The 27,629-nt window shown below is 47.4% G+C and overlaps 1 protein-coding gene and 1 long non-coding RNA gene across 2 annotated transcripts; both read right to left on the bottom strand.

Annotated features, from left to right (window-relative positions):
* Positions 1-1,832: 1,832 nt before the first annotated feature.
* Positions 1,833-16,682, bottom strand: ssr1 (signal sequence receptor subunit 1). Its single transcript, XM_033014583.1, is given in 9 exon segments — positions 1,833-2,873; positions 7,221-7,314; positions 8,565-8,643; positions 10,021-10,097; positions 11,874-12,008; positions 12,777-12,904; positions 14,771-14,789; positions 14,791-14,878; positions 16,539-16,682. Coding segments are annotated over 9 exon segments (702 nt in total). The 5' UTR covers positions 16,556-16,682; the 3' UTR covers positions 1,833-2,808.
* LOC116967923 lies at positions 2,880-3,459 on the bottom strand. Its single transcript, XR_004410361.1, has 3 exons — positions 3,438-3,459; positions 3,266-3,299; positions 2,880-2,998 (listed from the first exon to the last, which is right to left on the bottom strand). It is a non-coding gene; the product is annotated as an uncharacterized LOC116967923 (long non-coding RNA).
* Positions 16,683-27,629: the final 10,947 nt, after the last annotated feature.

Genomic DNA, 27,629 nt, shown 5'->3' with positions numbered 1-27,629 from the left:
GCAGACTCGGCCCATCGAGTCGGCTCTACTATCCCGCCATGGCCGACCTATTTTTCCCCCCACCCAACCTAATTCTCCTGCTACGTCCCCCGAATCATGTCCCTGAAGAGCAGACTGCCTTGAAAAGAACACTCAAATCCAACATAAAAACAGTTTTTATCCACGAGTAGTTGCTCTACTCAACAGCCAAAAATCTGTAGCCTCCCTTTGATCTGGTATTTTGTTGGTTCACACGCTTGATCAATGGTGTTTTATCATTAATGTTTTATTATTATTATTAATGTTTAGTGTTTTCTGATTCATTCGTAACTGTCACTGTATAGAAACATAGAAACTAGGTGAAGGAGGAGGCCATTCGGCCCTTCGAGCCAGCACCGCCATTCATTGTGATCATCCCCTATCAATAACCCGTGCCTGCCTTCTCCCCATATCCCTTGACTCCACTAGCCCCTAGAGCTCTATCTAACTCTCTCTTAAATCCATCCAGTGACTTGATCCAGTGTATGTCATATTGGTACTTGTGGGCGGAGCACCAAGGCAAATTCCTTGTATGTGAATACTTGGCCAATAAACTTATTTACGAATAGATTCGCGAGTGAGGAACTAACGGTGAAACGATTCATTAAAAAAAAAAGTGAGAGGAATAGATAGAACACTTACTTGTGAGTATTAATCCTAATTGGTTTTGCACTTTTTAAATTCACACCTGCCCCGGACATTTGGAACGTTTTTTCAGCTGTAGTTTATTTAAAATCATGATTACATAAAAACATTTTTTTTGTTGAAAATATCAAAAATGGGCGCAATCAGGACGTTATCTGCAACCAAAGACAAAAATGAATGCACAGAAACATCAGGCAGGTTAATTATCACGACAACTATTTAAAACACAGATTCCAGAGACACCTCCTAGTCAATTAAGGGACGGCAGTTAAAGTGGCCTTGGTAGCTGATGGGAGGGTCTCAAGGGGCCCAGGAGACTAGTTGCGTGCTAACCTCAGAAGCAGATCTACAATCACATATTACAATCGCCCCCCCACTCTCTCGCATATACACACCTGAATCAACATTTAACTATCGACCTTCTTAAACTCAGTCCTGAACCACCATCTGCCTCAGAGGGCGGTGGAGGCCGGTTCTCTGGATACTTTCAAGAGAGAGCTAGATAGGGCTCTTAAAGATAGCGGAGTCAGGGGATATGGGGAGAAGGCAGGAACGGGGTACTGATTGGGGATGATCAGCCATGATCACATTGAATGGCGGTGCTCGCCCGAAGGGCCGAATGGTCTACTCCTGCACCTATTGTCTATTGTCTACTATAATGGGTGTTTGCAACCTTGACGTGGTCCGCCCTGTTTCGACGAATGCAATCAACCTGGCGTGCACAATCAAATAGAACAAGGTGTCCCACAACTGTAGGCTGTGCACGCCATACGCAAGAAGAAGATCTACCACTTTGGTGACCCTCGGGGCTATCCTCGATCGGGCTTTACATTGCACTAAACGCGATTCCCTTTATCATGTATCTGTACACATGTGGACGGCTCGATTGTCATCGTGTATTGTCTTTCCACTGACTGGTTAGCACGCAACCAAAAGCCTTTCACCGTACCTCGGTAAACGTGACGATAAACTGAACGGAACGACTGTGCCAGCACCAGCGAGTGTTGTCGAACTAACATGAAATCACCCTAGACCAAAAAAAATTAAACTGGACATCCCTAATGCCAGAATTAAAACCATACACTCTATCTTGTTTATACATTAGACATGGGGCGGCAGACAATTGCAAACAGCGCCTGGAAATAAAAATAAAAATTATCACACGGAAACACGGGTTTGTTGACTTTAATGAGGTCTCATCCACTTAAAAACAGCTTGTTTCAGGCAATCCAACTTCTCAACGCGGGAGTCTCTGAAACTCCACCCGTGTGTAACGTGCTGAATGGTCTCCCGAGTAAAGAGGAAGGTGTCCCTTTGCAATTCATTAATTTTACACCCCCCCCGTCCCCGCCCCCAGGGCTCACTCCGAAAAAACAAAACAAAAACCCCCAAAGTTTGTCAAAGAAACAAAATATATAAAATTCTCATTCGGATGCGACCTGCCCCGGGAAAGTTGCAAACTCATTGAGCTTCCGGGGATACGGATGGTCTTTTCATAGGTTTCCGCTCATTTCTATGACACTATGCTGGCCATGCCTGTGCAATGAGTTTAAACCACCTTGACTGCACACTGTGTTCGGAGCTGTTGTCCCACAGTACAAACGCTCGGCTACTAAAACAGGATTAAACAACAAAAAAAAAAGTTGATGCAACGATTGTGTCGGTGTGCCAAGTCAAATGACATGTCAACATGTTTTTACGGACTGTTCCGCAGGTGAACAAAAGACTCTTCTCTCCCCCCCCCCCCCACGTCTGTGATCTGCGCTGGCACGGACAAAAAACTTGGCGGCCAGAACCAGAGTCCTCGTGAGGATCTAAAGAGCCACACGTCAGCCAAAACAAAAAAACACTATTTGCCTTGTGACATCGTCCGCATTAAAACAATCCGGCTGCAATATTTTTAAACTGGGAAGGGGGAAAAAAAAAGTTGATAAAACATGTTGAGATGGCAAAATTCAGCAAATTTCCAACCCCCCCCCCCCCCCCACTTTGGAAAGTTTCCCAAAGAAAATGCGTTTATAAACATTCTGCCGCTCAGTCCGTTGATTAGGTTGAATATTTTTGGATGCAGTCTCCGCATCTATCTCCAGCAGTCGGTGGAAGTGGACAGGATTGAACACTGAGGGTGGGGGACAACTGCGGCCGCTACTCGTCAGAACCCACCGTTCTCTTCGCTCGTTTACGGGGGGACCTCCGCGGGGAGGTTTTGTCTGTCAAGGAAATCAAGGTTAAAAAAACATAATTAGAACACACAGCCGGTAGTACAACGCAGAGACAGACCGTTCAGAGCCGCTCGCCCACACCGACCAACATGCCCCATCTACACTAGTCCCACCTTGCCCACACCGACCAACATGCCCCATCTACACTGGTCCCACCTTGCCCACACCGACCAACATGCCCCATCTACACTAGTCCCACCTTGCCCACACCGACCAACATGCCCCATCTACACTGGTCCCACCTTGCCCACATCGACCAACATGCCCCATCTACACTAGTCCCACCTTGCCCACACCGACCAACATGCCCCATCTACACTGGTCCCACCTTGCCCACACCGACCAACATGCCCCATCTACACTAGTCCCACCTTGCCCACACCGACCAACATGCCCCATCTACACTAGTCCCACCTTGCCCACACCCACCAACATGCCCCATCTACACTAGTCCCACCTTGCCCACACCCACCAACATGCCCCATCTACACTAGTCCCACCTTGCCCACACCGACCAACATGCCCCATCTACACTAGTCCCACCTTGCCCACACCGACCAACATGCCCCATCTACACTAGTCCCACCTTGCCCACACCAACATGCCCCATCTACACTAGTCCCACCTGCCTGCGTTTGGCCCATAATCCCTCTAAACCTGTCCGATCATGTTCATGTCATAGGAGCAGAATTAGGCCATTCGGCCCATCGTCTACTCCGCCATTCAATCATGCCTGATCTATCTCTCCCCCTCAACCCCATTCTTCCCATAACCTTTGACACCCTCACTAATCAAGAATCTGTCAATTTTTCCACTTTAAAAATGCCCAATGACTTGGGCTCCACAGCCGTCCGTTGCAATGAATTCCACAGATTCACCGCCCTCTGGTCCGAGACTCTTCCACTAATGGAAACATCCTCCCCATTCTATCAAGGCCTTTCACAATTCAGTAAGTGTACCATCTACCACCTTGTGGCACATCGTGGCATCAAGTAGGTTTTTTCTAGCCTGATGAAAAATTGTCCACGAGTAAAAAAAGGTCGTGAATTAGGTTGTGAAAGTGGGACAGGCCAAAGCCGACGTGGTGTGTTTTGATGGCGTTGAATTTCATGGGAGCAGGGTGGGAGATGGAGGGTGAAGGGTTGAGAGCGGAGATGGTTGACAGCTGACTGAAAGGAAACGAGAGAGCAAAGACTTGAGGTGAGAGGGGCGAGGTGTGAAGGACCGGAGGGGTCACCTTATCCCTCAGCGGATAGCGGGTGTACAGAACGAGCTGCCAGAGGAGGTCGTTGAGGCGGGGACTATCCCAACGCTTAAAAGACCCTTGCACAGATGCGTGGATAGATGGTACACTGATAGAAATAACGAACTGCAGTTCCTGGTTTACAAAAAAGTCACATATCCATGTTCTCCAGAGATGCTGCCTGACCCGCTGAGTTACTCCAGCACTCTGTGAAACAGAGTGCTGGAGTAACTCAGTGGGTCAGGCAGCATCTCTGGAGAACATGGATAGGTGACGTGTCACAGAGTGCTGGAGTAACTCAGCGGGAGGAGGCGGGTTCTCTGGATACTTCCAAGAGAGATAGTGCTCTTAAAGATAGCTCTATAAGGTCACCCATCATCCTCCTGCGCTTCGAGGAATAAAATCCTAGCCTAGACCTGGGTGTTAAGAATAAGGAGTAAGCCATTTAGAATGGAGACGAGAAAACACTTTTTCTCATAGAGAGTGGTGAGTCTGGAATTCTCTGGATGCTTTCAAGAGAGAGCAAGATAGGGCTTAAAAATAGCGGAGTCAGTGGATATGGGGAGAAGGCAGGAACGGGGTACTGATTGTGGATGATCAGCCATGATCACAATGAATGGCGGTGCTGGCTCGAAGGGCCGAATGGCCTACTCCTGCACCTATTGTTTTTATGTTTTGGTGTTGAATTTCTTCATGAATACTGTGTTGTATTTTTATTAGTGTGCTGCAAGGACATCAGAATTTCCCCTGAATAAGGGGATTAATAAAGTCTATCAATCAATCAATTGTCTATTGTCGATATGTTGTTGATTCCCCTACTTTGGGTAAAAGACAGCATTCACCCTATCTATTCCCCTCAGGATCTTAGACATATTGGCATGGCAAAACAAAAAGCTGTGAAACAGTTTTAACATTTGGTCGTACATTTGGAGCCCTCACCCCTTTTAATATTACGCCCAAGATATGAAGACAACCCGTCGTAAAAAAGAAAGTAACAGCATTACAAGCTCATTTTTGCTTAATTTTAGTAAAATATACACACATGAACAATGGAAACAGTTGATCTCACCTCGTCTACTCTGCACTGAAGGTACAAGAAAGGCAAAGCAAAAGATAGCAAACGTTAGAATCAAAGACTTAGAAAGTGTGTTCGGTTGACAAAGAGCCATGCACGGGCCTGTTTGTAAGCAGGCCGACATTTCTTCAGCTCAACATGCACAGAAGCCATTTCAGTCACAATGCCATTCCCAATTGACAGCACATCCAAAATCAGAATTTAGCTTATAGTTTAGAGATACAGCGCGGAAACAGGCCCTTCGGCCCACCGAGTCCACGCCAACCAGGGATCCCCGCACACTAAGACTGCCCTACACACACTGGGGACAATTTCTTTACATGATGTACCAAGCCATTTAACCTACAGGCATGTACGTGCTTGGAGTGTGGGAGGAAACTGGAGCACCCGGAGAAAGCCCACGCAGGTCACGGGGAGAACGTACAGACAGCGCCCGTGGTCAGGATGGAACTCCGGGGTCTCTGATGCTGTGAGGGGGGCAACTCCACCGCTGCTATTTAAAAAGCCTTGTTGTCAGAAGACTGATGAATCCTGATACAACAGGTTTAAATTAGCTAAAGCATCGCGTCAGTGAGTGAGGAAGAGTTTGCCAAAGTGGCCCGAGTGCTCTCTTTTACTGAACTTCAACCCCATATAATCAATAACAATCAAACCAAGCAGCAACAGCTGGAAACACAGCAAGCGTAGTCACAGAGAAACAGGCCCTTCAGCAGAACTTGCCCACACCCACCAACATTCCCCATCTACTCTACTCTAGTCCCACCCGCCCGCGTTTGGCCCATATCCCTCTAAACCTGTCCTATCCAAGTATCTTTTAAATGATGTGATAGTCCCTGCCTTAACTACCCCCTCTGGCAGCTCGTTCCTTACACCCAACACCCTCTGAGAAAAAACTGCCCCTCAGGTTCCTAAACTTTTTTTTAATGCCTTGTCAGAAGACTGGTGAATCCCGATAACAGATTTGAATTAAAAAAAGCTTGCCAAAGATACTCCAGAGTATCATTGGGGTCTTTGTGCCGCAAACGACAAGGAGTAATAAGAACTTGCTAAGAACAGGCTTGTCCCAGAGAGGGGATGGCAGGAGTGTTGGCTGAGAAATGTGGATCATTCTAAGATATGGGTGAGGTGCAGAAAGACTGAAGGAGAGCTCTAAGCAGTAAGGAGCGGTTGGACAGACTTGGACTGTTTTCTCTGGAATGCCAGAGGTCGGGGGGAGAACTCATGGAGGCATATCAAATTCTGAGAGGTTTAGATAGTGCTGGAGTAACTCAGCAGGTCAGGCAGCATCTGTGGAGAACATGGATCAGTGAGGTTTCACAGAGTGCTGGAGTATCTCAGCAGGTCAGGCAGCATCTGTGGAGAACATGGATAGGTGACGTTTCACAGAGTGCTGGAGTATCTCAGCGGGTCAGGAAGCATCTCTGGAGAACATGGATAGGTGACGTTTCACAGAGTGCTGGAGTATCTCAGCGGGTCAGGCAGCATCTTTGGAGAACATGGATAGATGACGTTTCACAGAGTGCTGGAGTAACTCAGTGGCTCAGGCAGCATCTCTGGAGAACATGGATAGATGACGTTTCACAGAGTGCTGGAGTAGCTCAGTGGCTCAGGCAGCATCTCTAGAGAACATGGATAGATGACGTTTCACAGATAGGTGACGTTTCGAGTCGGGACTCTTCTTCAGACTGATAGGTGATGTTTTGGTTCAGAACCCAAAATTGTCACCTATCCATGATCTCCAGAGATGTTGCCCAACTCAAGAGTTTCTCTACTCTTTGGATCTTTAAAGACTGTTAGCTTTTGATAAAAGTTTCTGCAAGTTAATTTGCTTAGTTAGATTTTCCACGACAATTGACGCACACCATCAGTGAGTGTTAACAGCTTTATGTCGACTAGAGCTGGCATCTCAGAGATTCAGTACGTTTAATAGGAGCACACATCAATGTCACCATCGACACGGGCAAGGCAACATCGCGGGTTGGATGTAAATGGGACAGTGGCCACGGAGGCGACTTACTGATCTGATTGAGGGTTTCCTGGGGAATCCAGCTCATGTCCACATTGTTGTAGGTAGACGTCCCCATCTCCACTTTAGAACTTGGCCGTCTTCTCTGATTGAGGGAGGGAAAAACAAAGGGAAGGTCAGACAATACCAAAAGTACATCAAAAGCCAGTTTAAAAATAAATACGAGTGCAGCAGGATTAGAAGCAATTTGGAAGAACATCAAGCTAGTTTAAGGATAAGAGGGAAGTCTTTTAGGATCGAGATGAGAAAATCATTTTTTACAGAGAGTGGTGAATCTAGGGAATTCTCTGCCACAGAAGGTAGTTGAGGCCAGTTCATTGGCTATATTTAAGAGGGAGTTAGATGTGGCCCTTGTGGCTAAAGGGATCAGGGGGTATGGAGAGAAGGCAGGGATGGGATACTGAGTTGGATGATCTGCCATGATCATATTGAATGGCGGTGCAGGCTCGAAGGGCCGAATGGCCTATTCCTGCACCTATTTTCTATGTTTCTATGTTTCTAGTGCTGGAGATGTGACGATGATAAAGTGGTTCCCTACTGATGAATTGAAATTACATTAGAACTATTTTGCACGGCGTAATGTAAGATGCTCCTTATTCATCAGTCACACTATCTGCAATAAGCGTTAAGAAAGCACGTTATAGCAGAACGACCTGCAATATATCTAAGAATAAACCTAATTTGAGGAAGGACATTCTTGCTATTGAGGGAGTGCAGCGTAGGTTTAGAAGGTTAATTCACGGGATGGCGGGACTGTCATATGCTGAGAGAATGGAGAGGCTGGGCTTGTACACTCTGGAATTTAGAAGGACGAGAGGGAATCTCATTGAAACATATAAAATTGTTAAGGGCTTGGACACGCTAGAGGCAGGAAACATGTTCCCGATGTTGGGGGAGTCCAGAACCAGGGGCCACAGTTTAAGAATAAGGAATAAGCCATTTGGAACGGAGACGAGGAAACACTTTTTCTCACAGAGAGTGGTGAGTTTGTGGAATTCTCTGCCTCAGAGGGCGGCGGAGGCAGGTTCTCTGCATGCTTTCAAGAGGGAGCTAGATAGGGCTCTTAAAAATAGCAGAGTCAGGGGATATGGGGAGAAGGCAGGAACGGGGTACTGATTGGGGATGATCAGCCATGATCACTTTTCCCCCCATATCCCTTGATTCCGTTAGCCCTAAGAGCTAAATCTAAATCTCTCTTGAAAATATCCAGTGAATTGGCCTCCACTGCCTTCTGTGGCAGAGAATTCCACAGATTCACAACTCTCTGGGTGAAGATGTTTTTCCTCGACTAAGTCCTAAATGGCCGCCCCCTTATTCTTAAGAAAGAAGACTTACTTTTCTCGACTCTAGGAACTGGTGAATCCCGACCACGAAAAGCAAGCCGAGGCCAGCCAGGAACATGTACAAGAAGATGCTGCAAATCAAAATGGTTTCATTACAATATTTATCATGAGCGAGTGTAGAGAACTGTTACAGAAAAATATCATCATCAGCATGAATAGAAAAACACAAACTCAACACCAGATACAGACGACCTGGGACATCATGATGCACGCAGTTTCTACAAGTGGTTGGTGTGGTCACACTTGCAGATACTCTGAATAGTCACAGCATCTGTGGAGAACATGGATAGGTGACGTTTCACATAGTGCTGCAGTAACTCAGCGGGTCAGGCAGCATCTGTGGAGAACATGGATAGGTGATGTTTCACAGAGTGCTGGAGTAACTCAGCGGGTCAGGCAGCATCTGTGGAGAACATGGATAGGTGATGTTTCACAGAGTGCTGGAGTAACTCAGCGGGTCAGTCAGCATCTGTGGGGAACATGGATAGGTGATGTTTCACAGAGTGCTGGAGTAACTCAGCGGGTCAGTCAGCATCTGTGGGGAACATGGATAGGTGATGTTTCACAGAGTGCTGGAGTAACTCAGCGGGTCAGGCAGCATCTGTGGAGAATATGTATAGGTGACGTTTCGGGTCGGGACCCTTCTTCTGATTGAAACAAGACATTCTCCTCACCACGAGGTTGGAAGTTTTTAAATTTCATGTTTTGATATTCAATAGCAGAGATTAAATACAGTGATTAAATACTTGTTAGGACAACATGGAGATATTCAGACATTAAACAACACATCTAATCTCTTGCAACTCCCTGCAATTAACAATAATCTCTCAATTGGTTGGGTGGATCGACGTTTCACAGAGTGCTGGAGTAACTCAGCGGGTCAGGCAGCATCTGTGGGGAACATGGATAGGTGGCAATTATGGTCGGAACCCTTCTTCAGACTGATCCGATGGAGGGGGGGGGGGGGGGGGGGGGGGGGGGGGGGGGGGGGAGTTGGAGGAGTGGAGGGGGAGGACAGGCCAATTTTAGGTAACTAACCAACCAAATCTTAAAAGGATGTGTTGACATTGTGGATCGGACCCGTGTTTAGTCTGAGTCGGCGCGGACTCGGTGGGGGCTGATGGACCCGTTTCTGCACTGTGTCTCTAAACTAAACTTTACTGATAGAAGAACAGTGAAGATAGATGTTTAGATTTTCCTCACAGTGGCAAGTATTAAAAGGCAGCATGATTTAAAAAAATAAGTAAACGGAACACAACTGGACCAGCAGAAATGATAGGTAGACAAAAGTGCTGGAGAAACTCGGCCTCGACCCGAAACGTCACCTATTCCTTCGCTCCATAGATGCTGCCTCACCCGCAGAGTTTCTCCAGCACTTATGTCTACCTTCGATTTTACCAGCATCTGCAGTTCTTTCTTACAACAAGCAATCCGCTTTGATCACTTACGTTTCCCCATCCAGGCCATCCTCACGTTCAGTTATTGTAACAGTCTGGTTGAAAACTGCGTCACGGAAAATATTGCCCTAAAAAGAGAATTAGAGTCAGAAGATATCAGAGCTCACGGCCAATTCCACCACACTCGGCCACATCTCAGCTAGTCCCATTGGCCCACATTTATTTCGTTTATTGTCACATGTACCGAGGCAAGGTCATAAATTCACGAGCAGAAATAGGCCATTCGGCCCATCAAGTCTACTCCGCTATTAAATCATGGCTGATCTATCTTTCCCTCTCAGAGAGAGTTAGATAGAGCTCTAGGGGCTAGTGGTATCAAGGGATATGGGGAGAAGGCAGGCACGGGTTATTGATTGGGGACGATCAGCCATGATCACAATGAATGGCAGTGCTGGTTCGAAGGGCTGAAGGGCCTCCTCCTGCACCTATTTTCTATGTTTCTAATCCCATTCTCCTGCCTTCTCCCCATAACCCTTCACACTGGCACAAGGGCTGAGGTTCCTCTACCACAGTGCTCGCTTGTTCCCGTGCGTGAGTCGTTCGCAGTGACACCCTGCCCGTCACCACAGACCTCCTAGGAAGCAGTTACTCCAGCGGTTTGTGTCTATCTTCGGTTTAAACTTTTGTTGCCTGCTATCCAGTCAGCGGAAAGACAATACATGATTACAATCGAGCCGTCAACAGTGTACAGGAGAAGTGGAGTCGTCACGTTAACTGTATTTGGCACATACACATACAAGATGTGCAGTGAAATGAAAGTGGCAATGCCTGTGGATTGTGAAAAAATACAGAACAGAACCAGTATTTACATTTAATTTTTTTTTTTAAATAGACACATCACAACAGTAAATTAGTCCCTGGTGAGATTAGAGTTTACAGTCCTGATGGCCTGTGGGAAGGGGTGGGGGGTGGAGAAGGCAGGAGAATGGGGTTAAGAAGGAATGAAAGATCAGCCACGATTGAATGGCGGAGTTGACATGATGGGCCGAATGGTTTAATTCTGCTCACCTTACCTTAAAGCACCACCCTTGGCAGGGCATACCAGGCAACAACAAAAAAAGCGCCACACACCTGGACAGGTAAATGGATAGGAAATGTTTCGAGGGATATGGCCCAATACAGGCAAGGGGGACTAGTGTGGATGGGGCATGTTGGGCTGAAGGGCCTGTTTCCATGCTGTATGACACCTCCTGTAATCTTTGCCCCTCTCACTAAAAGTTATGCCCTCTAGTATCTGACAATTCCACCATGGGGGAAAGGCTCTGACTGTCTACCCTCTCTATGCCTCCCATAGTTGTATCCAGTGTTTCCACTTTGGAGGAAATTACCTGAAATTCGGGAAATTACGGTTGTCTTCGGGTAATTTTAGGGAAATGAAATAATTTCGGGAAATTTCCCGGCCCTTTGCGATTGCCGCCCCGACCGCGCAGGCGTGGAATCCGGGCCCGCTGCGCACGCGCGGGGAGACAGACGCGAAGGGGTCCAATCGAGCCCGCGGGACGATTTGCTGGAATAAAAGGATGTACCTGTATATTGCCGACCACCCGCGCCTGCGCAGTTGGGGGAGGCAGTCAGCTACGTCACAAATGAAAATGGCAAAGGTGGCGCAGTAGGGACAGCGAATGCGTAGTGGGGCCCGATATCCGCGCGTGCGCAGTTGGGGAAGGTTTACCGGGCCGGGAAATACCATCAAATTCCAGGTAATTTGGAATTCTATTTCAGGAAATTTTTTTTTTTAGGTGTGGAAGTACTGGTTGTATCTAATTCAGGACATAGCAGCCAAATTTGAGAGATCAATGCTGGCGCATCATGACACCTAATAATGACGAGAGGAGATCGCTTACATTGGCGTCCTTGTAGTTGAGGTTGATGACCAATCCAAATGGCCGACCGCCCATGGGCTCGGCGGGGATGAAGGAATACTCAAACGTTGCCTGACGTTGAGACGGCACCAGCGTGTTCAGCTGCAGCGCGGTGAACTGCGAGGAGAGAAAGATACACTGGCTGTGATTCTGCAACACACATACTGAGCAAGACCACAAGGCACAATAGACAATTGGTGCAGGAGTAGGCCATTTGGCCCTTCGAGCCAGCACCGCCATTCAATGTGATCATGGCTGATCGTCCCCTATCAGTGCCCCATTCCTGCCTTCTCCCCATATCCCTTGACTCTGCTATTTCTAAGAGCCCTATCTAGCTCTCTCTTGAAAGCATCCAGAGAACCCGCCTCCACTGCCCTCTGAGGCAGAAAATTCCACAGACTCACCACTCTCTGTGAGAAAAAGCGTTTCCTTGTCTCCGTTCTAAATGGCTTACTCCTTATTCCTAAACTGTGGCCCCTGGTTCTGGACTCCCCCAACATCGGGAACATGTTTCCTGCCTCCTTAGCAATCTTATATATTTCAATGAGATGCCCTCTCATCCTTCTAAACTCCAGAGTGTACAAGCCCAGCTGCTCCATTCTCTCGGCACAGGAGCAGAGTTAGGCCATGTGGCCCAACCAGTCTATTCCACCATTCAATCACAGCTGATCTATATTTCAATAGACAATAGGCGCAGGAGTAGGCCATTCGGCCCTTCGAGCCAACACCGCCATTCAATATTTTATTTCATTCTTCTCACGTTTAAATGATGTTTTATTTTTAAGTGCCCACTGTTTGTCGTGTTGTTACTTGCGAGCACAGCGCTGAGGCAAATTCCTTGTATGTACACATACCCGGCTAATAACATTCATTAAATTCACTCACATTCTGAATGTAGAACTGGTAGTCCTGAGGATAACGGAATGAAGCATCCAACGATTCCACGACAAACTCTTCATTGCCCTTGTTCGTGAATCCAACCAAGAATTTCACAATGTTGTTCGCGGGGAAATCTGAGGGGTGATGAAACATGAACAGGTTTGAGGTGAGGGAGGGAGGGAGGGAGGGGGATTTAACCTGAGGGGTAACTTTTTCCACACAGAGGGTGTGGTGGGTGTGTGGAACGAGCTGCCGGAGGGGGTAGTCGAGGCGGGGACTATCTCAACGTTCAAGAAACATTTCAACAGGTACATGGATAGGACACGTTTGGAGGGATAGGGGCCAAATGCAGGCAGGTGGGGCTGGTGTAGATGGGACATGTTAGCCGGTGTGGGAAAGTTGGGCCAAAAGGGCCTGTTTCCATGCTATAAGATTATTAGGAACATTCTATACAATGTACCATTTCTTCATTGCCACAAATAATATCAATGGAGTGTGTAGTGACTATGATTAACATGGAGCCCCATTAACTTGGTCCCACCATTTGGATGGTCACGGTGGCGCAGCGGTAGAGTTGCGAATGCAGCCCACAGACCCGGGTTCGATCCCGACCGGTGCCGTCTGTACGGAGTTTGTACGTTCTCCCCGTGGGTTTTCTCCGAGATCTTCGGTTTCCTCCCACACTCCAAAGACGTGCAGGTTTGTAGCTTAATTGGCTTGGTAAATGTAAAAATTGTCCCTAGTGGGTGTAGGATAGTGTTAGCGTGCGGGGATCGCAGGTCGGCGCGGACCTGATGGGCCGAAGGGACAGCTTCTCAATGCCATGGTCACCCGCTCCGTGACACGCTGGTCGACCCGAGGGACGCTTTCAGCAACAGACTGGTTCCCACCAAGATGCAGCACAGAACGCCACAGGAGATCCTTCTTCCCTGTGGCTATCAAACGGTACAACTCCTCCCCCTTCTGTCGTGGGGTAGACTGAGACTAACCCCCCCCCCCCCCACCCCCCCCAATCTTTGCACATCCCCAATCCTTTCCACTCATCACTTTAATTTCATGTTTCATGTATTTTGAGTTTGTTGGCTGTGACTGTTGGCAGATCAATTTCCCTCCTGGGATAAATAAAGTTCTACCGTGTTATACAGAGGGTGAATGGAACGAGCTGCCACAGGAGGTAGTTGAGGCAGGTACTGTAACATTTAAAAGACGGGTCATGCAAGTTCATAAAAGAGGGATATGGACCAAATCCGGGGAAATGGGGCAACTGGTCGTCACGGACAAGTTGGGACAACGGACCTGTTCCCATGCTGCATTACTTTGAGACTAATAACAGTGAGCGAGGCAGAAAAAGATTAGTAATAACAGAAACGTTACAATTACAGGGAGGTAAATAGAACCCATGACAATAGACAATAGACACAGGAGGAGGCCATTCGGCCCTTCAAGCCAGCACCGCCATTCAATGTTATCATGGCTGACCATTCCAAATCAGTACCCCGTTCCTGCTTTCTCCCCATATCACCTGACTCCGCTATCTTTAAGAGCCCTATCTAGCTCTCTCTTGAAAGTATCCAGAGAACCGGCCTCCACCACCCTGAGGCAGAGAATTCCCCAGACTCACAACTCTCTGTGAGAAAAAGTGTTTCCTCGTCTCCGTTCTAAATGGCTTACTCCTTATTCTTAAACTGAATCTGTGAAGTGAACGACACAAACACACAAGGAACCGCAGACACTGGCATCATGAGCAAAACACAGAGTGCTGGAGGAACTCAGCGGGCGGGGCAGCATCTGGTTGAGGAGGGAACGGACAGGCAACGTTTCCAGTCGGAACCTTTCTCCAGCCGAACGTCGCCCGTCCATTCCCTCCCCAGATGCTGCCCGGCCCACTGAGTTTGTCCAGCTCTGTGAAGTGCAGAATACGAGGAACAATCGGTGGGGGGGGGGGGGGGGATTGGACCAGGCGCTGCACAATGAGCTTGCGCCTCAGTGAGTTTCCCTACCATCTCCCCTCACGAACAGGTATGACCGTGTCGGCGCTGGGAGAAGCCTTCGGTTCCCAAAGGTCGAATCTTCTTTCCTCCTCTTCACTCTTCCTTTTCGTCTTCCATCTGCAGCAGTGAACAAAATCACATCAAACTTGCCCAATTACACTGGGACTGATTTGATGCAACTCTCAACAATATGTATGTACACATTCAGACTCGTTTATTGTCACGTGCACCGAGGAGGGTACAGGGGATAGGCTATTGTTGCGTGCTACCCGGTCAGTTGAAAAGTCATGGGTGGGAGATTGCAACCTCAACGTGGTCCACCCTGTTTCGACTAATGCAACCAACCCGATGTGCACAAACAAAAGATCAAATAGAACAAGTTGACCGACAACTTCAGGCTGTGCACGCCACACGCAAGAGGAAGAAGAGAAAATGAAAAGACTACACATGATTACAATCGAGCCGTCTATAGCGTAGATACATGATAAAGGGAATAACCTAGAGTGCAAAATAAAGTCAGTAAAGTCTGATTAAAGATAGTCCAAGGGTCTCCAATGAGGTAGACGGTAGCTCCAAACTGCTCGCGTTGGTTATAGGTGGTTGAGTTGCCTGATAACAGCTGGGAAGAAACTTCCCTGAATCTGGAGGTGTGCGTTTTCACACTTCTGTACCTCTTGCCCGATGGGAAAGAGGGGAGAAGAGGGAGTGGCCAGGGTGAGACTGGTCCTTGATGATGCTGCTGGCCTTGCCGAGGCAGCGTGAGGTATAGATGGAGTCAATGGAAGGGAGGTTGGTTTGTGTGACGGTCTGGGCTGCGTCCACAATTCTCTGCAATTTCTTGGATGGAGCTGTTCCCAGACCGTGTTGTGATGCATCCTGATATGCTTTCTATGGTGCACTGGTTAATTGGCTTGGTAAATCTAGTGGGTGTAGGAGAGTGTTAGTGTGCTGGGATCGCTGGTCGGCGCGGACCCGGTGGGCCAAAAGGGCCTGTTTCCACGATGTATCTCTAAACTAAATTAAAGACTAAATCCAAAAGTTGGGCAGGTCTGATGATTAACTGGCCCTCTGTAAATGCAGAGTGTGTAGGTGCGTAAGTGGACGAGAAAAGAGAACTAGTGTGAACAGGTAGACTAAAATTCATAGAAACATAGAAAATAGGTGCAGGAATAGGCCCTTCGAGCCTGCACCGCCATTTAATATGATCATGGCTGATCATCCAACTCGGTATCCTGTACCTGCCTTCTCTCCATACCCCCTGATCCCTTTAGCCACAAGGGCCACATCTAACTCCCTCTTAAATATAGCCAATGAACTGGCCTCAACTACCTTCTGTGGCAGAGAATTCCAGAGATTCACCACTCTCTGTGTGAATTCGCTGAGTTTCTCCAGCATTTTTGTCGACCTTCTGTGAACACGTGTTTTGATGCCTGCCATCCGGGGCGGGATCCATGTGTACATGTGATAGATGTTGCCCACCCCTGCCTTATGACATGATCTATCTTTCAGTCTCAACCCCATTCTCTAACTGTCCCATTCTGGGACAGTTTCTTCCCAGCTGTTATCAGGCAACTGAATCATCCTACCACAACCAGAGGCAGCATTTATGAAGCGAAGGAATAGGTGATGTTTCTGTCGACCCTTCTTCAGACTGATGTGGGGTGGGGGCGGGGTAAAGTGTGAACGGGTGGTCGGTGTGGACTCTGTAGGCTGAAGGGCCTGTTTCCAGGCTGTGCCATACAATCGATCGTAGGCTGAGCAGGACAAAGAAACTTACAATGTCCGTCGTATCATCTTCCTCTATTTCTGCTTCGCATCTTCATCTCCACCACAGAATCATCCAATTCCTTCTTCATCCTCAGTGGGGTCGTCGGCAGCAACTAACGGCCCTGAACCTGCGGCAGACAAAGACTTTAAATCACGGTAACTCTCCCATTCACAGATGGGAATTGCTCTTCCCCGAAGACTTAAACATCACCAGAAGACACAAACAAGTGGACGCAAGGAGCTGCAGGTGATGGAATCTTGCGTGAAACAAAGTGCTGGAATAATTCCGTGGGTCAGCTAGCAGTCGTGGAAGGAAAGTGGGAAAAGGGACGGGGGACATTTCTGGTCGAGACCCTTATGGAGTCAGGGAGTCCGTAAACAGACCCCTCAGCCATGCCGACCAACATGCCCCATCTACACTATCTCCCACGAGCCACGTCGACCCAAGTTAGAAGGTACAGGAGCTTGAAATCTGGAACATCCAGGTTCAGGAACAGCTTCTTCCCCACAGCCATCAGACTATTAAACATGACATCAAACAAACTCTGAACTATAACAGCCTATTGCACCTTATCGGTTTATTTATTGTGTATATATATGGTCGATGGTATATAGAGACACTGAACATTTATCTCCTGTTCTGTATTATGTTTACATATTCTGTTGTGCTGCAGCAAGCAAGACTTTTGTTGTCCTATCTCTAAACCTGTCTTATCCATGTACCTGCCCTGGTGTTTTAAAAAAAAATGTTTAAGAAAAAACTGCAGATGCTGGAAAAATCGGAGGTAGACAAAAATGTTGGAAAAACTCAGCGCGTGAGGCAGCATCTATGGAGCGAATGAATAGATGACGTTTCGGGTCGAGAAGTGTGAAAACACACAGCTCCGGATGAAACTCAGTGGGTGAGGCAGCATCTATGGTGCGAAGGAATAGGTGACGTTTCAGGTCAAGACCCTTCTTCAGACTGATGTGAGGGTAGGGGGGGCGGGAAGAAGAAAGGAAGAGGCGGAGACAGTGGGCTGAGGGAGGGCTGAGAAGGGGAGGAGAAAGCAAGGACTACCTGAAATCAGAGAAGTCAATGTTCATACCGCTGGGGTGTAAACTGCCCAAGCGAAATATGAGGTGCTGCTCCTCCAATTTACGGTGGTCCTCACTCTGGCCATGGAGGAGGCCCCAGGCCAGTAAGTTGGATCGGAATGGGAGGGGAGGAATGACCCGAAACGTCACCTATTCCTTCCCTCCATAGATGCTGCCTCGCCCGCTGAGTTTCTCCAGCATTTATGTCTACCTCCGGTGTTTTTTTAAACATTAGAGTATCTGCCTCAATTAGCTCCTCTGGCAACTCATCCTATATCCCCACCACCCTCTGAAAAGCTTGTCCCCTAGTTTCCTATTGAATCTTTCCCCTCTTACCTTAAACTAAACCCATGCCCTCCTGTTCATAACTCAACTAATCTGAATCCAGAGGTGTGTGTGTTCACACTTTCATACCTGCTGGCTCACAGCGCCAGAGACCCAGGTTCCATCCTGACTACGGGTGCTGTCTTGTTCAGAGTTTGCACATTTGCACATTGTAACCGCGCAGGTTCCTCCCACACTCCAAAGATGTTCAGGTTTGCGGGTTAATTAGCTTTGGTAAAATTGTAAATTGTCCCCAGTGTGTTGTGTAGGATAATGCTCGTGCACGGAGTGATGATCGCTGGTCAGCGCGGACTGGGTGGCCCGAAGGGTATATTTACTTCCGTGTTGTTTCTCTAGAGTCGAAGATGACATTAGCAAACAGATACCATCGCCTGAGGCAGAACGGGAGACAGCACAGATGGTGTAGTCTGGAGCAAAGGACAAGCATACACAAGACTAGTTACTCATGGCAAGAATGGCTTGTATAGGCCGAACGTTTTATCAGACAGCACACTCCAGCCACAGAGGCAAGAGATGACAGGGTGAAGACTTCAATGTGAGAGGGAAATGAATTAATGAGAACCTGAAGGGGCAACTTTTTCCATAGAAAGTGGTGAGTGTACGGAATGAGCTGCCAGAGACAATAGACAATAGGTGCAGGAGGAGGCCATTTGGCCCTTCGAGCCAGCACCGCCATTCACTGTGATCATAGCTGATCCCCAATCAGTACCCCGTTCCTGCCTTCTCCCCATATCCCCTGACTCCGCTATTTTTAAGAGCCCTATCTAGCACTCTCTTGAAAGCATCCAGAGAACCTGCCTCCACCGCCCTCTGAGGCAGAGAATTCCACACTCACCACTCTCTGTGAGAAAAAGTGTTTCCTCGTCTCCGTTCTAAATGGCTTACTCCTTATTCTTAAAAGAAGTCATTGAGGCAGGTACGATAATTTAAAATACATTTAAATCATAAATATTTCTCCCTTGACTTTAAACATTTGCTGTCTTGTATTACCCCGGGACTTCACTCTATCCATTTCCCACATGGTTTTATTCACTTCTTTGATATCACCTCTTATCGTCCTGCACTCTCAAGGAATAAAGACCTCTCTCCATAGCTCAGGCCCACAAGTCCTGGCAACATCCTCGTAAATCTTCAGGTGCCGAGGTAAATCAGCAGGTCAGGCAGCATCTCTGGCAAGACATAGACAGACAACGGAACCTCTCTTCAAGATTTGGTCTGCCAAAGCCACAAAAAAATACTCATGAATTTCTACAGGTGTATGGTAGAGAGCATGTTCTGGAGTTTAGAACGATTAGAGGGGATCTCATTGAAACATATAAGATTGTTCAGGGTTTGGTCATGCTGGAGGCAGGAAACATGTTCCCAATGTTGGGGGAGTCCAGAACCAGGGGCCACAGTTTAAGAATAAGGGGTAAGCCATTTAGAACGGAGACAAGGAAACACTTTTTCTCACAGAGAGTTGTGAGTGTGTGGAATTCTCTGCCGCAGAGGGCAGAGTTCTCTGGATACTTTCGAGAGCTGGATACGGGCTCTTAAAGAAAGCGAGTCAGGGATATGGGGAAAAGGTAGGAAGGGGTCGGTGATTGGGGAGATCAGCCATGATCACATTGAATGGCTGGTGCTGCTCAAAGGCCGAAGGGCCTACTCCTGCACCTATTGTCTATTGTATATTGGGTTGCATCATAGTCTGGTTTGGTAACTTGTATGCCCTGGAATGCAGGTATCGAACAGAGAGTTGATGGCCACTGCCAAGTCCATCACGGGTACTGCCCTCACCACGTCTGCTGCTAACCACGGGAAGAAGGTACAGGAGCCTGAAACCCCCAGTTTTCAACAGCATCCCCACCAGCAACCATCAGGCTCTTGAACACTGCACAACACTACCGTCAGCAATTATGACGCACGGTGGCGTTAGCTGAAGAGTTGCCACCTTATCGCGCCAGGTTCGATTTGACAACGGTCACTTGTCTCTGTAAGTGCTCCCTGTGACATTGCGTGGGTTTTATCGAGTTTTCGGTATCCTCCCCACTCCCAAAGACGTTGCAGGTTGGTAGGTTGAATTGGCTTTGGTACAATCGTAACTTGCTCCCGTGGGTTGTCCAGGATAGTGTTAGTGTGCAGGGACTCGCTGGTCGGAGCGGACTCGGTGGGCCGATGGGGGCTGTATCTCTAAACTATAAACCAAACTATGACCTTCTACGGTTGGTCTTGACACCATTCTGCTCCATAGATGCTGCTGCACCCGCTGAGTTTCCCCAGCAATTTTTGTGTACCTATGACCTCTACGGTTGTCTTGGTTGCACACCGTAGTACTTCTTGTTTGCACTAATACTGTAATATTAATGATTGGATCTCTGTTTAATATAGATTTATCAGTGTTGTATTGTGGCTACAGGGCCTGTTCTGCTGCTGCAAGAATTTCAGTGTTCCGTCCACACGTGGCAACGAAACTCGTGACGCGACTCTTGAAATAAGGTGCAATAAGGTGACCTTTCAGAGTAAAATGTTTACAGCTAACCACAAATGAAAACTACAAGGTTTACAACTAAACTCAAAGCAGGTGCAATGAGGGGACCACTGACAATGTGATCAATCACCTTGGACGCAGAGTCTCTTGGCCAGAGTAGAGGAATCGAGGACCAGAGGTCATACGATCAAGGTGAAGGGGAAAAGATTTAATAGGAATCTGAGGGGTAACTTTTCCACTCAGAGGGGGGCGGGTGTGTGGAACGAGCTGCCGCAGGAGGTAATTGAGGCTGGGACTATCCCAATGTTAGGCAGGTACATGGATAGGACAGGTTTGACTGTGGGACTAGTGTAGCTGGGACATGTTGGGTGGTGTGTGGGCAAGTTGGGCCGGAGTGCCAGTTTCCACGCTGTATCACTCTGTGACACTATGACCTCTCGGTTGCAGTTCAGATTCAGCTTCCCGTACTCTCCCACAGCAAGATCACGTACAACTCTTTATTAATTTCTCTGTGCCCACTGTCAGCATAAGTGTGGATAGAAGAAAATTATTTTAACCATATAACCATATAACAATTACAGCACGGAAACAGGCCATCTCGGCCCTACAAGTCCGCGCCGAACAATTTTTTTTTTCCCTTAGTCCCACCTGCCTGCACTCATACCATAACCCTCCATTCCCTTCTCATCCATATGCCTATCCAATTTATTCTTAAATGATACCAACGAACCTGCCGCCACCACTTCCACTGGAAGCTCATTCCACACCGCTACCACTCTCTGAGTAAAGAAGTTCCCCCTCATGTTACCCCTAAACTTCTGTCCCTTAATTCTGAAGTCATGTCCTCTGGTTTGAATCTTCCCTATTCTCAAAGGGAAAAGCTTGATCACATCAACTCTGTCTATCCCTCTCATCATTTTAAAGACCTCTATCAAGTCCCCCCTTAACCTTCTGCGCTCCAGAGAATAAAGACCTAACTTATTCAACCTATCTCTGTAACTTAGTTGTTGAAACCCAGGCAACATTCTAGTAAATCTCCTCTGTACTCTCTCTATTTTGTTGACATCCTTCCTATAATTGGGCGACCAAAATTGTACACCATACTCCAGATTAGGTCTCACCAATGTCCTTGTACAATTTTAACATTACATCCCAGCTTCTATACTCAATGCTCTGATTTATAAAGGCTAGCATACCAAAAGCTTTCTTTACCACCCTATCTATATGAGATTCCACCTTCAAGGAACTATGCACGGTTATTCCCAGATCCCTCTGTTCAACTGTATTCTTCAATTCCCTACCATTTATCATGTACGTCCTATTTTGATTTGTCCTGCCAAGGTGTAACACCTCACATTTATCAGCATTAAACTCCATCTGCCATCTTTCAGCCCATTTTTCCAAATGGCCTAAATCACTCTGTAGACTTTGGAAATCCTCTTCATTATCCACAACACCCCCTATCTTGGTATCATCTGCATACTTACTAATCCAATTACCACCCCTTCATCCAGATCATTGATGTACATGACAAACAACAAAGGACCCAACACAGATCCCTGAGGCACCCCACTAGTCACCTGCCTCCAACCCGACAAACAGCCATCCACCATTACCCTCTGGCTTCTCCCATTCAGCCACTGCTGAATCCATCTTGCTATTCCTGCATTTATACCCAACAGTTTAACCTTCTTAACCAACCTTCCATGAGGAACCTTGTCAAAGGCCTTACTAAAGTCCATATAGACAACATCCACTGCTTTACCCTCGCCAATTTCCCTAGTAACCTCTTCAAAAAATTCAAGAATATTAGTCAAACATGACCTTCCAGGCACAAATCCATGTTGACTGTTCCTAATCAGACCCTGATTATCCAGATGCTTATATATATTATCTTTAAGTATATTTTCCATTAATTTGCCCACCACTGAAGTCAAACTAACAGGTCTATAATTGCTAGGTTTACTCTTAGAACCCTTTTTAAACAATGGAACAACATGCGCAGAACGCCAATCCTCGGGGACTATTCCCGTTTCTAATGACATTTGAAATATTTCTGTCATCATAGCCCCGGCTATTTCTACACTAACTTCCCTCAATGTCCTAGGGAATATCCTGTCAGGACCTGGAGACTTATCCACTTTTATATTTTTTCAAAAGTGTCAGTACTTCTTTTACTTTGAAACTCATAGTATCCATAACTACTCTACTAGTTTCCCTTACCTCACATAATTCAATATCCTTCTCCTTGGTGAATACCGAAGAAAAGAAATTGTTCAATATCTCCCCCATCTCTTTTGGCTCTGCAGATAGCTGCCCACTCTGTTTCTCCAATGGACCAATTTTATCCCTCGTTATCCTTTTGCTATTAATATAGCTGTAGAAACCCTTTGGATTTACTTTCACCTTACTTGCCAAAGCAACCTCATATCTTCTTTTAGCTTTTCTAATTCTTTCTTAAGATTCTTTTTACATTCCTTATACTCCTCAAGCACCTCATTTACTTCATGCTGCCTATAATTATTGTAGATCTCCCTCTTTTTCCGAACAAGATGTCCAATTTCCCTTGAAAACCAGGGCTCTTTCCAATTTTTTACTGTTTCCTTTCAACCGAACAGGAACATAAAGATTCTGTACTCTTAAAATTTCCCCTTTAAATGTCCACCATTTCTCTTCTACATCTTTCCCATAAAACAAAAAGTCCCAGTCCACTCCTTTTAAATCACCTCGCATCTCATCAAAGTTAGCCTTTCTCCAATCAAAAATCTCAACCCTAGGTCCAGTTCTGACCTTCTCCATAATTATATTGAAACTAATGGTATTGTGATCACTGGACCCGAAGTGCTCCCCAACGCATACCTCCGCCACCTGTCCCGTCTCATTTCCTAACAGGAGGTCCAGCACTGCCCCTCCTCTAGTAGGTACCTCTATGTATTGCTGCAAAAAACTATCCTGCACACATTTTACAAACTCCAAACCAGCCAGCCCATTTACAGAATGTGTTTCCCAGTCTATGTGTGGAAAGTTGAAATCTCCCACAATCACTACCTTGTGCTTACTACTAATATCTGCTATCTCCTTACATATTTGCTCTTCCAATTCTCGTTCCCCATTTGGCGGTCTATAATACACCCCTATAAGTGTTGCTACACCTTTCCCACTTCTCAGTTCCACCCAAATAGCCTCCCTAGATGAGCCCTCCAATCTATCCTTCCAAAGCACTGCTGTAATATCTTCCCTGACTAGCAATGCAACACCACCACCTCTTGCCCCTCCAATTCTATCACACCTGAAGCAACGAAATCCTGGAATATTTAGTTTCCAATCACAGCCCTCCTGCAACCATGTTTCACTGATCACCACAACATCATACTTCCAGGTGTCTATCCAGACTCTAAGCTCATCCACCTTTCTTACAATGCTCCTAGCATTAAAATATGCACATTTAAGAAACCCCCGTCTCTTCTTCTCTGTTTATTTCCTTTTTTTTCTTTCTCCTCTTGTGTCCGAGTGCTTCCCTTTTCTGCTTCCTGCCTCCCATTCGGTCTACTAGCTTCTTTTTGCTTTTTGCTTCTTTTTGCAATGATTTTAAATAGATTTTATACTTCCCATTAAAAAAAAACAGATTTTCAGTGTTAGAGACACAGCATGGAAACAGGCCCTTTGGCCCGCCGAGCATCGATCACCCATGTAGTTCAGTTCATTGTCACGTTTACCGTCGTACAATAGACAATAGGTGCAGGAGTAGGCCATTCAGCCATTCGAGCCATCCCCGACATTCAATGTGATCATGGCTGATCATCCACAATCAGTACCCCGTTCCTGCCTTCTCACCATATCCCTAAACTTCACTATCCCTAAGAGTTCTGTCTAACTCTTAGTGAAAAGCTTTTTTTGGCACTATCGTGAAGTAGGGTCCCAACCCGAAACATCACCCATCTTCTTCAGAGATGCTGCCTGACCCACTGAGTTACTCCAGCACTCGCTGAAGTGTCACCTGTCACCTGTCACTTCCGGAGGAGGCGCTGTCCTGAACGGCTGCCTGTCCTGCAGCTGTCCGTTTTTTCCCCCTTCTTTTTTATTATTTTTAGTACGTTGAGTGTGCAGTCAGGGGGCCTAATCTTTTTATGTGTGGGGGGTGGTGGGGGGGAAGGGGGAAACTGCTTTTCGCGTCCCTACCTGGTCGGAGGGGTTGCCTTCCTCCGAGCAGCGACTTCGACCTGTCCTTGCGGCTTACCAGCGGGTCCTGGAGCGACGTTTCCCTGAGGGGACCTGGCCAGAACATCGGCTTTGGCGGCGGCGCAGAACATCGGCTTTGGCGGCGGCGCAGAACATCGGCTTTGGCGGCGGCGCAGCGCTGGAGCGCTATTGCGGAGTGGGCGATGCCTTTCCTGGGTCGCCGCGCTGGAACTCCAGTATGCTGGGACCGCCGATAAGAACATTGTGGAGCCGCGGTTCTGTGGAGCGGCCAGCTGCGACGCTGAACGTTACATCTCGGAGCCTGGGATCTCTCGTTGAGATCGCCAGTGTGTGGAGCTCCGTCCGGCGCGGTCTGTTGGCTTGGAAGCCGCGGTCTCCGGTGGGAAGGCGGTCGTTCCTGGCACCCCAAGCCGCTGGGGTTCTCCCGACGCCGGAGTACCATCACCCGGCGAGAACATCGGGCGCCGTGGCGGCGACTGTTGAGGCCTCAATAGGCCCGACTTTGGGTGGACAAGAGGATGGGGACTGGACTTTGTGCCTTCCCCCACAGTGGGAACCACTGTGGGGGGATGTTTTTGTGTTGAACTTCTTTTTGAATACTATGTTGTATTTTTATTAGTGTGCTGCAAGGACATCTGAATTTCCCCTGAATAAGGGGATTAATAAAGTTTAATCTAATCTAATCCCCCCCCCCCCCACCCCACACCAACACACCATGGGCACACTGGAGTCTAATTACACTACAAACCCATACACTTTGGGCTTGTGGGATGAAACTGGAGCACCCAGAGGAAACCCACGCGGTCCCAAGGGAGAACGTGCAAACTCCACACAGATACGCCACCACCAATAGTCTGGATTGAATCTGGGGCGATGAGGCAGCGGCTCTATCAACTGTGCCACAGCGCTTTCCTTCAGCAAGCTAAAATGTTAATAGGCCCATTCGAGGGATTCCCAAATGGTAATCTGAGCAACTCAATGCTGTGCTCAGAATCACAAGCAACTGCCTGTGAAAACAAATCATAGTACGACCTGCACGGCCATAACCCGATATCAGCAGGTTGCCAAACACAAGCTAAGAGAAGCGCTTGCAGTTTATTTCATTGTTGTCAAGTGCACCGAGGTACAGTGAAAAGTTTTTGTTGCGTGCTAATAGTCAGTGGATAGACAACACATGATTACAATCAAGCCGTCCACAGTGCACAGATAGAGGATAAAGGGAAACAACTTAAAGAGTAGACAAAAATGCTGGAGAAACTCAGCAGGTGACGATGCTGTCTCACCCGCTGAGTTTCTCCAGCATTTTGGTCTACCTTCGATTTTACCAGCATCTGCAGTTCTTTCTCAAACAACTTAAAGGCTAGAGTGTTCAAGAAGGAACTGCAGATGCTGGAAAAAAATCGAAGGTGGACAAATAATGCTGGAGAAACTCAGTGGGTGAGGCAGCATCCATGGAGCGAAGGAAATAGGCGACGTTTCGGGTCGAGACCCTTCTTCAGACTGGAGGAGGGTCTCGACCCGAAACGTCACCTATTTCCTTCGCTCCGTGGATGCTGCCTCACCCGCTGAGTTTCTCCAGCAGTTTTATCTACCTAAAGACTAGAGTGCATAACTTTAAGATGAGTGGGGCAAAGTTTAAAGGAGATGCGTGCGGCAAGCTTTTGTTTTACACAGAGGGTGGTGGGTGCCAGGGGTGGTTGGTGGTGGTGGAGGAGGCAGATACGATAGTGGTGATTAAGAGGCTTTTAGACAAACACACAGATATACAGGGAACGGAAGGATGAGCGTCACGTGCAGGCGGAGGGGATTAGTTTAACTTTGCATCATGATTGGCAAAGACATTGTGGGCTGAAGGGCCTGTAGTGTTTCAGAATTCAAAATAGCGTAAATGAAAAAGCAGGAGTTTAGGTGCAAAGGACTGAAGTTTGCAACATTACTACTGTGAAGTTTAAGAAACAGTTCGGCAAGTGCATGGATAGGACAGGTTTAGAGGGATATGGGCCAAACGCACACAGGCGGGACTAGTGTCGATGGGGCATGAAGGTGGACACAAAATACTGGAGTAACTCAGCGGGATAACTTTTTTCACACAGAGAGTGGTGAATCTCTGGAATTCTCTGCCACAGAAGGTAGTTGAGGCCAGTTCATTGGCTATATTTAAGAGGGAGTTAGATGTGGCCCTTGTGGCTAAAGGGATCAGGGGGTATGGAGGGAACGCAGGTACAGGATACTGAGTTGGATGATCAGCCATGATCATATTGAATGGCGGTGCAGGCTTGAAGGGCCGAATGGCCTCCTCCTGCACCTATTTTCTATGTTTCTATGATAGGTAGCATCTCTGGAGACAAGGAATGGGTGACGTTTCGGGTCGAGACCCTTCTTCAGATTTCATATTCGGACGGAATTCAAAAGACATTTGTGTAGGAAGGAGAGAGTCGGGGGGGTGGGGGAGATAGAGATAAGGACGCAAGGCAAAGGGGACGGAGATCAAGGAAAATGTAGAATTTTAGCTAGAAGGTAGCAACAAAGCAAACAGAGATAAAATGTAATCGAGGACAGTCAGACCTGCCGGAGAAGTAGGAAGGGGGAGGGATGGAAAGAGAGGGAAAGCAAGGGTTGCTTGAAGCCAATGTTCATACCGCTGGGGTGTAAGCTGCCCAAGTAGAATATGAGGTGCTTTTCCTCCGAGGTGCGCTGGGCCTCACTGACAATGGAGGAGGCCCAGGACAAAAAGGTCAGTGTGGGAATGGGAGGGGGGGTAATAACTGTTTAGCAACTGGGAGATCAGGTAGGTTTAGATGGAACAGACACAAAATATTGTGTCTACCTGCTGTTTAAACCAGCATCTGCAGTTCCGTCCTACACATTTAGATGAGACATGTTGGCAAGTTGGGCTGAGGGGCCCGTTTCCTCGCTGTATTACTCTGACTCTATAAAACCAGTAAAGGTCTGCAAACCCACAATTAACTGCAGACTGCCACGGATGCAGTTCCACAGATGAGGGGAGGGGTG

The sequence above is a fragment of the Amblyraja radiata genome, chromosome 2 (assembly GCF_010909765.2).
Source record: "Amblyraja radiata isolate CabotCenter1 chromosome 2, sAmbRad1.1.pri, whole genome shotgun sequence".
Classification (NCBI taxonomy): Eukaryota; Metazoa; Chordata; class Chondrichthyes; order Rajiformes; family Rajidae; genus Amblyraja; species Amblyraja radiata.
This window is presented reverse-complemented; position numbering and strand designations above follow the sequence as displayed.